General features: G+C 46.9%; 1 protein-coding gene across 4 annotated transcripts in view; it reads left to right on the top strand.

Moving 5' to 3' along the window:
- Positions 1 to 15,881, top strand: part of ubxn11 (UBX domain protein 11) — a 155,346-nt gene that overhangs the window by 40,015 nt on the left and 99,450 nt on the right. For all 4 annotated transcript variants that reach the window (XM_038798217.1, XM_038798207.1, XM_038798236.1 and 1 more), the window contains 3 exons: positions 9,836 to 9,936; positions 10,057 to 10,111; positions 12,542 to 12,612. In XM_038798217.1, coding sequence (XP_038654145.1) covers positions 9,836 to 9,936; positions 10,057 to 10,111; positions 12,542 to 12,612 — 227 coding nt within the window. The remainder of the gene's footprint in view (positions 1 to 9,835; positions 9,937 to 10,056; positions 10,112 to 12,541; positions 12,613 to 15,881) is intronic.

Genomic DNA, 15,881 nt, shown 5'->3' with positions numbered 1-15,881 from the left:
CAGATGCCGGAATGTGGCGACTAGGGGCTTTTCACAGTAACTTCATTGCAGTGTTAATGTAAGCCTACTTGTGACAATAAAGAGTATTATTATTATTATTTTCTTGATCATGGATCTGCTCCCTTTGGGCCTTCTGACTCTTGATCAAGCTCACCACTTGGGTCTCTAATTCCACGATCCGGTCCTCTTCATCTCTGGCGGTCTTCTCAAGGTCTCCCATCTTCGAATCCTGGACTGCAACTGCCGCTCCATTTTGGCCATCGCCTCCCACATGGGAACCGTCGCTCTCTTCACCATTGTTTCGACGGCTGCCAGGAGGTCCCTTTTTTGCTGCTCTCTGTGCCTCTGGAGCTCGGTGGTGATGAAGCCCATGAGTTTGTCCATCAGCACCTGGGTCTGCGCTGAGAACTCCATGGAGTCGGCCCTTCCCGTTTCCCTGCCACCTCAAGTGTCTGCCAGCTCCCAAGATTGAGGTTTCGCTTCCCTTGTCCTTGTTGCCCTTCTTGGTGGGCGGCTGACTCTTTCCTATTTTCCTTTCTGCGGTGCTGTCTACGTGGTTTAGGTGGGGGGGGGGGGGGGGGTTGTGGTTAATTTTGGTGTCCATTTGATGGAGTTAAACGGTTGTTTCGCAGGTTTCATATGGGAGCGACGTTGCGTACCATCACTCACTCCATGGCCATCACCGGAAGTCCATTCAATTAGACCATGGCTTATAATTTACCTCAACGCCACTTTCCTGTGCTATCCTCATGACCCTTGATGCCTTTCTGTTTTTCTAACAAAGTGGATAACCTCACACTTATTCACATTATATTCCACCTGCCATGTTCTTGTCCATTGACGTGGCCGGTCCCCTTGAATCCTTCTTGCATCCTCCTCACAACTTACATTCCAAACCCATGGCCACTACCATCCAGAAGAACAAGAGTAGCAGATACCTTGGAGTCCCTGAGGACCACCTTGAGTAGTAGGGGGCTGAGCCTGGCACACAAGGATGCATTAACTTGCCTCAGGGCCTCCTCCCATAATCCGGCCTCTATCTCCCCACCCAGCTCTTCTTCCCACTTTCAGCTGCTCTATCGAGGCTCCCTCCCACTCCATTAGTTCCTTGTAGATTTTCGAGACCTTTCCCTCTCTTACTCCTGCTCTCAACATCACCTTGTCCTATAGCCCCTGGGGCGGCAGATGCGGAAAGGTCGAAACCTGCCTCCCCACAAAGTCCCTCAGCTGCAGATACTGGAACCCATTCCCACCTGGCAACTCAAACTCCTCCTCCAAGCTTGGGAAGTCATCATCGATAAAGAGATCTCCAAATATCTCTATCCCCGCCCGCTGCCACCCAACACCCTCCCCGACCTCGAACTTGATCGATCAACCATAGCCCCTCTTGGGCCAGCATCCAGCCGCGTCCCGCACTTCCTCTGGCCCACCCTTGGGCGCCCAACGCCTTCAATCCTCCGCCTACCACTTTTTTTAGAAGCCCTTCCCCTGTCAGCAGCTCGCCCCCCCCCCTCCACCCCAACACCCCACGAACCACCTGCTCACCCCCCACTGTGCTTCCATGAACTGACCCACCTAGCTAACCTGGTAGCCCCCGCCCATGGCGCCAAGCATCCTACTTATTCCCCTCTCCCCCCGCTCAACCATCCTGCTAGTGCAATCAAAACAACCCCACCCCAAGCCCAATCGAAGAGAACAACCCCCCATCCCCCACCAAAGAACAGAAACAAACCCAGAGCAAAACAGTGACCCCAAACACAATGTCACAGCTCCAGAAACACAGAGCAAAAGCATACCCACCAAAGTTCAATGTTCTCCTTCTCCTGCCAGTCTATTGAATCTGACAAACTCCATCGCCTCCCCTGGCGTTCCGAAGTACAGTTCCTGGCCTTTATAGGTCACCCACAAATGCGCCGGGTACTGCATCCCGAACTTCACCCCCTTCTTGAAGAGGACAACCTTGACCTTATTAAAGCTCGCCCTCCTCTTGGCCAGCTCTGCACCCAGCTTCTGGTAAACTCTGATTTCACTGCCCTCCCAGCAGCACCTCGTCTGCCTGGCCCACCTCAAGATCTGCTCCTTGTCCAGGAATCGGTGCAATGGCACCACTATCGCCCTGAGCGGCTCGTTCCCCTGCAGCTTCCTTATTAGCGTCCAGTGCACTCGATCTACTTCCAGAGGTCGTGCAAATGCTCCCTCCCAGCAGCTTCTCCAACATCTTCCCCACATACGTACCGGCGTCTGCTCCCTCGCTTCCCTCCGGCTGGCCCATGATCCTTAGATTCTGCCTGCGCGACCGGTTCTCCAGGTCCTCAACTTTCTCTAGCAGTGGCCTCTGCTGATCCCGCATCAACCCCATCTCCGCTACCATCGAGGCGACCTGCTCCTCGTGTTCCCCCGCCACCTCCTCCACCTTCTGGATTGCCTGACCCTGAGCCTCTAGCCTTGTCTCCACACTGTCGATCACCGCCTTAATCGAGTCCACCACCCTGGCCAGGTCCTCCAGATTCTCCTTTCATTGCTGGGTGAACTTCCCATTCAGGAAGCACATCAGCTGGTTCATTGACCACTGAGCTGGCAGGGCCGCTCCCTGACCCTCCGCCATCGCCACGTGTGTCACAGGCACTGCACCACCTATTGCTATCTGTTCCCCTCTTTTGCAACCGCTTATGGTCCTCGACGCCATGCACCGGTGAGTCACTCTCTCCTACCAGCACTCCTGCATCTTTTTTCCTCCTCACATCCACCCATTAACTGGGGAAAAGGTCCGAAAAAACCGCCACGAGCGGGAGCCACCAAATGTGCAACCACTCACACCATGGCCGCCACCAGAAGTTCCGTTTTTTTCTTCTTTTTACTGTTGGGTCAACAAAGGGTAGCAAGGGTGAAAAGTTTGGAAGGGGACGGCTGTCCCCACCCACCTCCTGCTGCCTGGGGCTGTGTTTTTTCTTTTTATTTGTCTTTGGGGGAGGTGACCTGTGGTTCGAGATGAGTCTTTGGGTGGGGGAGGGGGGGTTAGCGGGGAGCCTTCTTCACAGAATAGTGGGGTGAGGGCAGGGGTGGGGAGGGGATGGGGGGGGTGTCAGCAGGAGTTGCCTTTGGGCAGGGGTTGCCACATTGGCAGGTAATGATGGTGAACGGAAGTGAGGTGTGGGAGAAGGCCAAGAGAGGTGGCCATAGGGGGGAGGGGTGGCTGGAGGCAAAGGGAGGGTGATGCGATGAGGCGAGGTTGGAGAGGAAACATGGTCAGGGGTGGAGAAAGGGGTCATCTCGGATGGGTCAGGTACAGGGCGAGATTAATAGGGGTGGAGCCGAAAGGCGAGGATGGTGGATGATAGAGGGGAATGGAGGCGTAAGCCCCCTGATACGGCTGATATCCTGAACGTGCAAGGGCTCAATGAACTGGTGAAGAGATCTCGATCTTTGCCTTTAAACTCCTCAGGTGCGCAGAGGTGGTCTTTCTGCAGGAGCCGCACCTCTACGTGAAGGACCAGGTTAGACTGAGGAGGAAGGGAGAGTCAGATTTTCCACTCGGGGTTTGATTCAAACTCCGGGGGGGGGGGGGGGGGGTAATTTTGATGAGTAAGAAACTGGAGTTGTAAGCGCGAAGGAAGTGAGGGACCCTGGTGGGAGATATGTGATGGTGAGTGGGGTAATGGAGGTGATGCCGGTGGGGTTGGTGAATGTGTATGCACCGAATTGGGACGATGTAGGTTTTGGGATGATGGAGGTTTTATGGCAGCAATCCCACGCACCAGCGGATTATGAGAGGAGATTTTAATCGTGTCCGAGAGCCAAGAGTAGATAGGTCGAGCCCCAGGTCAGTTGGTAGAATACAAATGGCAAAAGAACTGGGCAAGTTTATGGAAAAGATGGGTATGGTAAACCTGTGGCACTTCAAGAATCCAGGGGGAAGGGGGAATTCCTTTTCTTCACGTAAGGTGTATTCAAGAATCGGCGTTTTTGGTGAGCCGGGAGGCTTTGGTTGGGGTGGATGGGGCAAAGTACGCGGGGATAGTAATTTCAGACCATTCGCCCCATTGGCTGGAGATTGAACTGAGATCAGGACGGGAGCAGAGGCCGGGGTGGAGGCTCGATTCGGGTTGTTGGCAGATAGAGGCTTTTGTGACAAAGTGCGGGATGTGATTAAAGATTATGTAGAACTGAACCAAAATGGGAGGATGTCGGCAGTCACATTTTGGGAAGCGCTAAAAGCAATGGTCCGAGGAGAGATTATCTCATTCAAGGCACATGCAGATAAGGAAAGGAGCGAGGAATATGACTGCTAAAGAATGAGATAGTGGAGGTAGATAGGGAGTACTCGAGAGCACTCACCACGGAGGAATTGGTGAGGAGGAAAAGATTACAGGGGCAATTTGATAGGTTGACGACGGGGCGGGCGGTAGGACAGCTGCGTAGGGCAAGGGGGATGCAGTACGAATATGGGGAAAAGGCGAGTTGAATATTCGCACATCAGCTACAAAGCCAGGCCATGTCCAGGGAAATATTAAAGACACGGTCCAGGGCAGGGGAGGTGATGTCGGCGCCGGGGAAGATAAACAAGGCGTTTAGGGATTACTATAAAGAACTGTACAAGGTGAACCCGCAGGGTGAGGAGAAGGACATGGACGGTTCTCAAGTGAACTGGAGTTTCCACAGTTGGAGGAAGAGAAGAGGCAGGCGCTAGAGGAGCCCTTGGGGCTGAGGGAGATATTGGACATTATAAGAGCTATGAAGTCAGGGAGGCCCCGGGGCCTGATGGTTACCCGCCACAATTCTATAAGGAGTTTGCGACGAACCCAGCAGCACATCTCTTGGGGCCATCTAATGAGCCGTTGGAGAAGGAGGAGCTGCCGGAGACAATGATGCAGGCAACAATCACATTAATACAAAAGGGGGAATGACCCGTTGGAATGTGGGTCATATAGACCCATATTGTTGTTAAATACGGTTGTGAAAGTGCTGGCTAAGCTGGTGGTGGGCAGAATGGTAGGTTATGTCCCGGGGGTAGTTGAGGAGGACCAAATAGGCTTTGTAAAGAGCAGGCAGCTTTCTAGTAATATAAGGCGGCTGTTAAACGTGATCACGACCTTGTCGAGAGCCCAGTTGCAGGAGGTAGTGGACACTGAGAAGGCATTTGACCAGGTGGAATGGCGGTACCTGTTTGAGGTCCTGGGAAGGTTCGGGTTTGGGCCAAAGTTTGTGGCATGGGTACGCCTGTTATATGTGGCACCGATGGTGAGTACGTGGACCAATGACGTGGGTTCGCAAAACTTTGAACTGCACAGGAGAACAAGGCGGGGTGCCCGCTGTCGCCGCTGCTGTTTGCAGAGTGGCAAGTGATTACAAGGGAACAAAGAGAGCATCGGGTGTCGCTATACACAGACAACCTACTATTGTATGTTTCAGACCTGCTGTAGAGCATGGAGAGGATCATGGGCCTGTTGAGGACATTTGGGGTGATCTTGATATAAGTTAAATGTGGGGAAAAGCGAAGTGTTCTAGGTGAATGAGTTGGGGCGACGAGCCAATCTTGGGGAGGATGCCATGTAAGGTGGCCAGAGACAGGTTTAGATACCTGGGGATTCGGGTAGCGAGGGAATGGGCGATGCTACACAAATGGAATTTAACACAACTGGTGGAGCAGGTTAGAGAGGATCTCAAAAGGCGGGACACGCTGCCCTTGACTTTGCAAGGGAGGGTCCAAGTGGTGAAGATGAACATTCTGCCGAGGTTCTTGTTCTTTTTCCAGACACTCACAATCTTTATACCAAAGGCCTTCTTTTGAAAACTGGATATGATTATTTCAAATTTTGTATGGGCAGGGAAGGTGCCAAGGGTTAAGAGGACCCTGTAACAGAGACAGAAGCAGAAGGAGGGTTGGCATTGCTGAACCTGCTGCATTATTACTGGATGGCAAACATGGGAAGGTGAGGCAATAGTGGGAAAGAGAACATAGAACATAGAACATAGAACAGTACAGCACAGAACAGGTCCTTCAGCCCTCAATGTTGTGCCGAGCCATGATCACCCTACTCAAACCCACGTATCCACCCTATACCCGTAACCCAACAACCCCCCCTTAACCTTACTTTTATTAGGACACTACGGGCAATTTAGCATGGCCAATCCACCTAACCCGCACATCTTTGGACTGTGGGAGGAAACCGGAGCACCCGGAGGAAACCCACGCACACAGGGGGAGGACGTGCAGACTCCACACAGACAGTGACCCAGCCAGGAATCGAACCTGGGACCCTGGAGCTGTGAAGCATTTATGCTAACCACCATGCTACCCTGCTAGAACTAAAATCTTTATTCATGTAACAAGTAGGCTTACATTAACACTGCACTGAAGTTACTGTGAACTGGGATCTATACCTAGAAGAAGGATGGAAAATGCATACAAACTGTACAGTTGTGTGTTGGGGACTTTGTTCCCCAAATCGTTTATATTTTGTAATCTTTTATATACGTCTGGAATAAAATCCATTTTTTAAAAAAGTATTGTATTCGCTAAGGACAGCACAGTGACACAGTGGTTAGCACCCCTGCCTCACAGTGCTGAGGACCCAGATTCGATCCTGGCCCGGGCCACTTTCCGGTTGAGTTTGCACAATCTCCCTGCGTCTGCATGGGTCTCATCCCACAACCCAAAGATGTGCAGGAGGTGGTTTAGCCACGGTAAAATGCCCCTTAATTGGAATTTTTTAAAAATTGTATTCACTGGATAAGAATCAGGGGGGAATCTCTTCGAAACCTATACAATTCTAACAAGACTAGACAGGGTAGATGCAGAAAAGATGTTCCTTGTGAGGGTGGTTGGCAGGTGATGTCCAGAACCAGGGGTCACAGTCCGAGGATACAGGGTAGACAGAGCTGTGATGACATTTCTCCACCTGGAGAGTGGTAAGCCTGTGGAATTCATTACCACAGGCAGTAGTTGAAGCCAAAACTATGTATATTTTCAAGAAGCAGTTAGATATAGCACTAAGGGTGAAGGGGATCAAAGGATATAGTAATAATAATAATCTTTATTGTCACAAGTAGGCTAACATTAACACAACAGTTACTGTGAATAGCCCCTAGTCGCCACACTTCGGCGCCTGTTCGGGTACACGAAGGCAGAATTCAGAATATCCAATTCACCTAATAGCAGGTATTAGGATGTGTAGTAGAGCATAACGTTTCTAAATATGAGGTGAGAGGGTTGAACATGAAAAGCAGCTGGAAAAAGAAGCAATAATTAGGATAATGCTAGAAACAAAAAGCAAAGGACAGGAGGATTTTTATTTCGGGTATAGATCTGATCAAATCATTGCCACAAGTCACAACTGAAGGTGAGAAAATCTCAATGTTTGAAATGAAATTAGATAATCATTTGATGGAAAGAAGACAGGGGCTAGCAAAAAAAGAGGATTAGAGCTCTGAGCTCCAATCTGGCATTCTATCTGATGTTAGGATATCGGACTGGACCCCAATTTTTGTTAGGATACCGAAAGAGAAACCCCAAACAATTTGCAATTTGTAAAACTGTGAGGAAAGGAAACTTCACCCCAGGAGTGATGACTCTGACCAATAGATACCTTTTATGCTAAAACAAAATTTAAACACAGAATCAATCATAGTAACATCAAAGAAATAGCTATACAATTATCGGTTAAATAATTCTTAGAAAAAGGAAAAACTTTAAATCACGCTCTGCACTTTCCACGATTTGTATGGCAACTAATCAGCAACCCAATACAGTTCAAAATCTATTCATAAATAAAGTTAGCAATCAAAGTTACTTTCTGTACTCTGTGCAGACCTTTTAGCATGAAACCCTTTCAGGAACAACCTAAAATTCCTGTCTTGTCAGACTCAACTCCTATGGCAAGACTGCCAAAATCTATAGCCAGACCTGGCTCCTCCCATTAAATAGGTCATCTGTATCCCAATTAGATGTCCCATGACCTCCTTAACTAGGAGTAAACAACATCCCTCATTAATTACCTACACCCTAGGGAATGTCCAAAAACAAAAACAACATTCCATTATCCACCTCTCTGTAAGCAAGACAATGTTAAAACCAATGATTACCTCACCTTTACGATTCCTTAATCACAGCTTTCGCAGACCTGTATATATTTTAATCCAGGGTTTTTAATAACATTACTGCAACAAAATATAATATAACAATTTCCTATATTCATCACACTGTACAAAGGGCTATCCTTTGGGTAGATTCCTATGATTCTCTTGAATGTAGGATGTTGAGGTAATGTTGATATACAAATGAATCCCATTTTTAAGAAATGGGTTGGGGCTGAGTTCATTCCGTAAATAGAATTTTCCTTAAAACTGGTATTGTGTTTCCGTGGAGGAACCCTTCAGCCTAATCGACACTATCAGTAATATGATCCTACATGGAGGCTATGCTGCAGGACTTGTAGATTCCTGGTTAATTTGCTGTCAGTCTAGATTCAATAAAATCTGAGATGGATTTGCAGGTATCATATCATTTAATAATAACTAACTTGCAAGGCTGACTCAATCCATAGGACCTCAGGACACACACACTGTCTTCTGAGAGCCCAGAATAAAGAGAGAGAGTATACAAAGAAACTTCTGCTGATATATTCAAACTCACAGTAAGATTCACATATAAGCTTCCCATTGGTCATTCTATACACCTCCTGACCTGGCCCTATATCCTAATTGGTCACTTTGCATTGTAACCCCAGCATCCTTTTCACCTTGCTCACCATGCGGTCACCCTCCCCCGATGGTTTCAAACAGGCTTTGGCTAAATCTCTTTGTCCTTTGTCTGTGAGCTCACGACCATCAGACCGGCCTTACTAACATCGGACCGGCCCTACCATCTATCCTATCTTAACTAATAATTCTAATTTTATCACATTCATTTATTCATTTCCTCAGACTGACCAGCCACAGGAAATTTCAATCATGGATGTTTATTAGTTTATATAAAGGGTGAAGCTGAAGGTTGATAAACAATTAAGATTTAAGTTTTTTTGTGGTGAGATGTTTAAGGGAGTAATGGTGCACAATGGGCAGCCAATCTAATATCACCCACTTCGCACCACTTTCTGAGATCAAATTCAGATGAGCACCTGCAGCCAGAGCCCTGATGGAGGAAACCCCATCAAAAGATGCATGAACTAATCCCGGAATTAGAACAACAGCACAGAACTGGCCAATGAAAGAGAGAGCGCAGACAGTACAACACACATCAGGTTTCAGATTCCTGCCTTTAAGAGGACAGTTAGATTTATAAATAAAAAGCAGAGGCCTCTACAGAACCTGCACCACATGATATTACTGTAGCTTTGTTACACAGCATTAGAACTAGACACAGTTTTATTTGTAAGGAGCTTCAACAGCCCCTAAACGATCATGGCGATGATGGTGATAATGAGGGCATGTAGTAGTAACAATACTTCGGATGACAAAAGAAAGTGGTCAGTTTAGAATGTCAGGCAGCTGTGTAAACTGCATTGATCTAATATTCCCTTTGATTAACATGGCAGGCCAGAAAGGAGTTAGTGGAAGAGGCATCATTTTAGCAATTCAAATGCTCCTAAGCTATCTGTAGTAAGTTCAACAACAAAACTGACAGCCGCTCAGCTATTTTTAAAATACATTTCAGGCTGTGACGTGAACAATTCAGCTGACATAAATTGACCCACTATGGAAAGGAGACGAACAACCACAATCTGGTACAAATCTGCAAGCCTGTCTGTAAAACCAGATTGGTATTACGATATTACGGGATTTGCCTGTAATGTATTTAGTGTTTGCTGTCTTTAATATTGTGTTCGTGTATCTCCAGACTCTAAACTCAGTGACACTGAGCTCATGTCCACGATGGTGAAACGGCTGACCGAGATGGAACAGAGAGTCCAAACCCAGGCACAGGAGATCAGCAGGAAAGTAAGCGAGTTTCCCAGGCAATGCCACAAAAGAATTTCCCAGCTACCCACCCTGTCATAACACGGACATTGAAATATTTTCTTCAACAGAGGCTCAATCATATTCTCTTTCTTTTGACAGAACCAGAAAATAGCTGTGTTGGAAGAAAAGTTGAGTTTACTCCAACTGTCCAATGGTAAAGGCCATTTCATTACTGCAAATAAAATGGTGTCTAGTTCTAATGCTGTGTAACAAAGATGCAGTATCATGTGGTGCAGGTTCTGTAGAGGCCTCTGCTTTTTATTTATAGCAGTTGCGGCGCCAGTTACAGTATTGTCAAATTTGCCGATGACACCAAGCCTCACGACTATATAGTAGAGCTTTAAAGATTTTTTTTTCTAGGCGGCAAGGTGGCGTAGTGGTTAGCACTGCTGCCTCATGGCGCCACGGTCGCAGGTTCGATCCCGGCCCTGGGTCACTGCAAATTCTCCTCGTGTCTGCATGGGTTTCATCCCCACAGCCAAAAGATGTGCAGGGTAGGTGGATTGGCCATGCTAAATTGCCCCTTAATTGGAAATAAAATAATTGGAACTCTAAATTAATTTTTAAAAATATGTATGTATATTTTATGTATATATAGTTAATAATAATAATCGTTTATTATCACAAGTAGGCTTCAATTAAGTTACTGTGAAAAGCCCCTAGTCGCCACATTCCGGCACCTGTTCGGGGAGGCCGGTACAGGAACTGAACCCGCGCTGCTGCATTGTTCTGCATTACAAGCCAGCTATTTAGCCCAGTGTGCTAAACCAGCCCTAGTTTGTCTACTTTAGGCCAGATATGGATTTGGATTTGATTTATTGTCATGCATACCGAGGTACAGTGAAAAGTATTGTTCTGCATGCAGCTCAGACAAATCATTCCATACATGAAAAAACATAGGACGTACGATAAATACACAATGTAAATACATAGACATAGATTTCGGGTGAAGCATACAGAGTATAGTCCTACTCAGTAGAGAAGCTGTGTGGAGAGATCAGTTCAGTCTATAAGAGGGTCATTCAGGAGTCTGGTAACAGCGGGGAAGAAGTTGTTTTTGAATCTTTTAGCGCATGTTCTCAGACTTCTGTATCTCCTGTCCGATGGAAGAGAGAATAATCTGGTTGGGAGGGGTCTTTGATTATACTGCCCACTTTTCCAAGGCAGCGGGATGTGTAGGCAAAGGCAATAGATGGGAAGCGGTTTTGTGTGATGGACTGGGCTGTGTTCATGACTCTCTGTAGTTTCTTGTGATCTTGGGCCACAAGCAATTGCCATACCAGGCTGTGATGCAGCCAGATAGGATGCTTTCTATGGTGGGGCTGTAAAAATTGTTAAGAGGCAATGTGGACATGCCAAATTTCCTTAATTTCCTGAGGAAGTATAGGCACCCTTGTGCTTTTTTGGTCGTAGAGTCAACATGGGTGGACCAGGACAGATTGTTGGTGATGTGCACATCGAGGAATTTGAAGCTGTCAACCATCTCCACCTCGGCCCCATTGATGCAGACAGGAGTGTGGACGATACTTTGCTTCCTGAGGGCAATGATGAGCTCCTTAGTTTTGCTGACATTAAGGGAGAGATTGTTGTCGTTGAACCATGCCGCTAGGTTCTCCATCGCTCTCCTGTACTCTGACTCATCATTGTTTGGATCCGACCGACTACGGTTGTGTCATCACTAAACTTCTCTATGGAGTTGGAGCCAAATTTTGCCACACAGTTACCTGTGTATAGTAGGGGCTAAGTATGCAGTTTTGCGGGGCCCCGTATTGAGGACCATCGTGGAGGAGGTGATGTTGTTTGTGGACTATGGGTTAGGAAGTCGAGGATCCAGTTACAGAGGGAGGAGCCAAATCCTAGGTTTTGAAGTCAAGGCTTTGGAGATGGTGCAAAAGAGATTTACCAAAATGGTACCAGAGATGAGGGACTTTAGTGAGACGAGAGGAGAAGGGTTGCTCTTCTTAGGAAAGAGAAGTTAAGGAGATTTGGTGGGGATTTGCAAAATTAAATGGGATTTTGATGGTGAAAAGAGGAGAAGGTTTCTCCTGTCATAGAATTTACAGTGCAGAAGGAGGCCATTCAGCCCATCGAGTCTGCACCGGCTCCTGGAAAGAGCACCCTACCCAAGGTAAACATCTCCACCCTATCCCTATAACCCAGTAACCCCACGCAACACTAAAGGCAATTTTGGACACTATGGGCAATTTATCATGGCCAATCCACCTAACCTGCACATATTTGGACTATGGGAGGAAACCGGAGCACCCGGAGGAAACCCACGCACACACTGGGAGGATGTGCAGACTCCGCACAGACAGTGACCCAAGCTGGAATCGATCCTGGGACCCTGGAGCTGTGAAGCTATTGTGCTATCCACAATGCTACCGTGCTGCTCCTGGTAGCAGGGTTAGATTGTCACAAATAATCCTGGCAAAATAAGGATTTGTTTCTGCAGGGTCTTATTAAACAACGATAGTGTTAACTGGGTTGGGAGCTGGATCTGATAGGATGGGAGAGAGGAACTTTGAGAGATTTGTCTTCTTTTATTAAGCCTGTTTCTCTTTATTGACCTTGCTCCTAACAGCTGATAAGCCTAAAAGACAACAGGAGCTGGAAAAGTTACTTCAGCTTCAGAATCAAGTATGGGAAATGGAGGTAAGAAATAATCGGAACCAAGACTCATCATATTATCTCCCACTCAAACTCATTCCTTTCCATGACCTTCTTGTCTCTCACACTTCTGTTACTCCTGTGATTCTGTACTCTTTTCCCCTCCCCCACTCTGATACTCTGGGGTGCAAGGGGTTGGCGGCAAGGGGGAGCAGTGTGGAGGCGGTGCCGGTTTAAGGAGAAAGGCAAGGTGACAGAGAGAGTTGACAGGGCTGAGAAACTGACAGGCAAAAAAGCCTTTAAATACAGAGATCATCCAGCTGCTTCATTGCCTAAGTAAAAGGCTGATGCTGACAGAACCTATTCTGAGTGTGTTTCCACTGCTTTTGAGGTAATTTCCAAAATTTAGGAGATGACGTGTCTGATCTTCGAGGATGTTTTTGCCTTTGATCTGCACTTCACAGCTTCCAGACTTTGCAGCAGCACGGAAAAAGTATATGCAGCTCCACCTTGGATCTCAAGATAAGGAACAAACGGAGTAGCACCGGCAGTCCCACCAATACCAGCTGCAGCAGCAGCACCTCCTCCAGCAGCAGGTACAGCACCAGAAGCAGCACCAGCAAGAACAACACTTTCACTTAGCTACTGACAAAGTCAGCCAGGAAGTGTGGGTGCTTGGATCTGCTGCTCTGATCAGATTTTTACAGGAAGTCACAGATTGTACAAATATGGTTATCGAGACTCTCCAAATCACCCAGGCGTATTCACCAACCAAAAAAGGTTCCAATCCATCAGATCTTGAAGCAGTGAAAGATCATGAGACAACATTCCCAAGGAGCCGCCATGACGTCTTCATGCTATTGTCCAAATCATAAAAATTTCCACAATCTTCTTTATTTGTAACACTCTCAATGATCTTTTGATTCTCAATTCATTCTGTTTCTATCTCCATAAGTGTTTGTCAATTCTTGGCCAGGCCAATCCTTGGAATGGTTTCCATCATTTTATGTGCAATTAATGTTAGTGGCACTTGGTTCCCCCTCTCATGTATCCACTAAACCCTCATTACTGATCCTGGTGCTCTGTAGACTTGTTCCCTCATGTTGTTCAGCAATTCAAAGCACAGCTCCCAGGCCAAGCAGTGTGGTGTTCCCCGGAATCCCTTTAAACTACTCTTGTCTTCTACCTTCACAGTGTGATCAATGTGGACAACATTCGCGGCTCTGAGTCAGAAGCTGATGAGTTCAAATCCCACAAGACTTGAGCATATAATCTAGGTCAACGCTTCCAGTGTGGTACTGAGAGAGTGCTCCACTGTTGTCTTTTTTTAATATGTTTAGTAAAACATTTTCATATTCAACAAAACCATCCAAAATAATTAACCAAAATTGCACAATAGAAGAAAGAGACAAACAAGCAAAAACACGTATTAAGTTTAACCCCCTAATAGCTAACAATGCTCCTTAAAAAAGAAAATGAATGGCTGCCATCTTAGGTAGAACCCTTCCACCGACCCTCTAATGGTGTACTATTATGCTCCAAAAGGGAGTTAAACATTTCATAACTATCAGAAGAGAACCCCACATTAAACTAAGCCCCTTACCCAAGCGCAGATTGTGAAAATTCAACACCAACAAGTACACGAAAATACAAGAATAAACATAGACCCGCAACAATTCAACATGCCCATCGCCAACACTCAAAAATCTCTATTACACCGCGCCCCACCCGTGTTTCTCAACAAAGGAGTATGCCTCTCCTGGCACATAAAATAAATAACCCTTTCCATCACAATTCACTCTAAGCCAAACCAGGTACACCACATTGAACTGGACTCCAGTTTTATACAGGGTGGCCTTGGCTTTGTTGAATGCAGCCCTCTTCCTCGCCAGCTCTGCTCCCACATCATGGTAAAACCTGATGGCAGGGCCTTTCCATTTGAAGTCTTGATGCTCCACCCATCTCTGAACCCGTTCTTTCTCTTTGAAGCTCTGGAACTTCACTACCACGCACAGTGGATCCTCAGAATGAGGCCTGTGCCGAGTGTGCGGTGGGCTCGGTCCAATTCAGGAGGGGACGTGAATCCACCTTCCCCACCTTCTTACCGAACGTCTCTGAACAGTGCTCCATGGACATTGGGTCTTCGATCCCCTCTGGCGGTCCCACGGTTCAAACGTTTTGCCCTCTAGACCGATTCTCTAAATCATTAACGTTGGCCTTCAGCAATTTATTCGCTTCGGCCACCAGAAACATCTCTGCTTCCAATCTGATCACTGTGATTCGAAAGTGTCACTCCCATACCTTTCATCGTGGCTCCTTGGATTTTCACGGCTTCATTGGTCTTCTCCAGAGCCACTCGGATGGGGGCCATGACCTCCTTCATTGATTTCAGTGCCAGTGTTAATCAAATTCCTTTGCCCCGATACTCGAAAGCACCTTGGCCTTTAATGGAGTGGCCGGGGCCCCAGAGGCTGTCTCAACTGTTTTATCTATCAACAAACTCTTGACAGGCCTCCAATTCTGTCTGCTGTCCACCTTCTTTACCCTGACATTTCTGGGCATTTCAATCATATAGGATCCTTATCTCCTTATCTCTTATTGCCGGCCCTGTTCGTCACGGACGCAAATCTCTTTATGGCCATTATCTCACACGAGGGGACCATAATGGGATTTGCGCCCGGGAGATCTCAAGTTTGAGATCTTCCCTGCCCCCTCCCTCCACTGGTGACATAATCAGGTTCATGCCCAGCGAGGGCGTGAACCTGATTACCATGCATTTAAATCTCCGGGTGTTCCGGTTTCTTCCCACAATCCAAAGATGTGCAGGTTAGGTGGATTGGCCATTCTAAATTGTCCCTTAATGTCGAAAAGGTTAGGTGGGGTTGTGGGGACAGGACGGAGGAGTGGGCCAAGGTAGAGTACTCTTTCAGAGGGTCAATGTAGACTCGATAGCCTCCTTCAGCACTATAGGAATTTTATGATCACAAATGCATTTTAATATTCAAAAACAGCATTACGCCGTTGCTTCTGGACTTCACCATTTTCTTCCCCCAGCACCGGCATGAAACCACTCATGATGACCACACCGGGGGCTTGTAGGTGACGAGGCAAATAATTAATAATTTTTTCAAGAATAACCACTGTAATATTTATAAGAAAATCTAGAAACCAAAGCAATGAACAGCAAGTTCCTTCAACCAACAATACAACAAATGACCAGTTAGGAAAAGAGAACATGCTGGACACATACAGTTTGAACTTGTAAAAAGAAAAAGCAAGTTTATAGCAATTCAGTTAATTGCTGGAGCATTAAC

Source organism: Scyliorhinus canicula, chromosome 1 (assembly GCF_902713615.1).
Source record: "Scyliorhinus canicula chromosome 1, sScyCan1.1, whole genome shotgun sequence".
Classification (NCBI taxonomy): Eukaryota; Metazoa; Chordata; class Chondrichthyes; order Carcharhiniformes; family Scyliorhinidae; genus Scyliorhinus; species Scyliorhinus canicula.
This window is presented reverse-complemented; position numbering and strand designations above follow the sequence as displayed.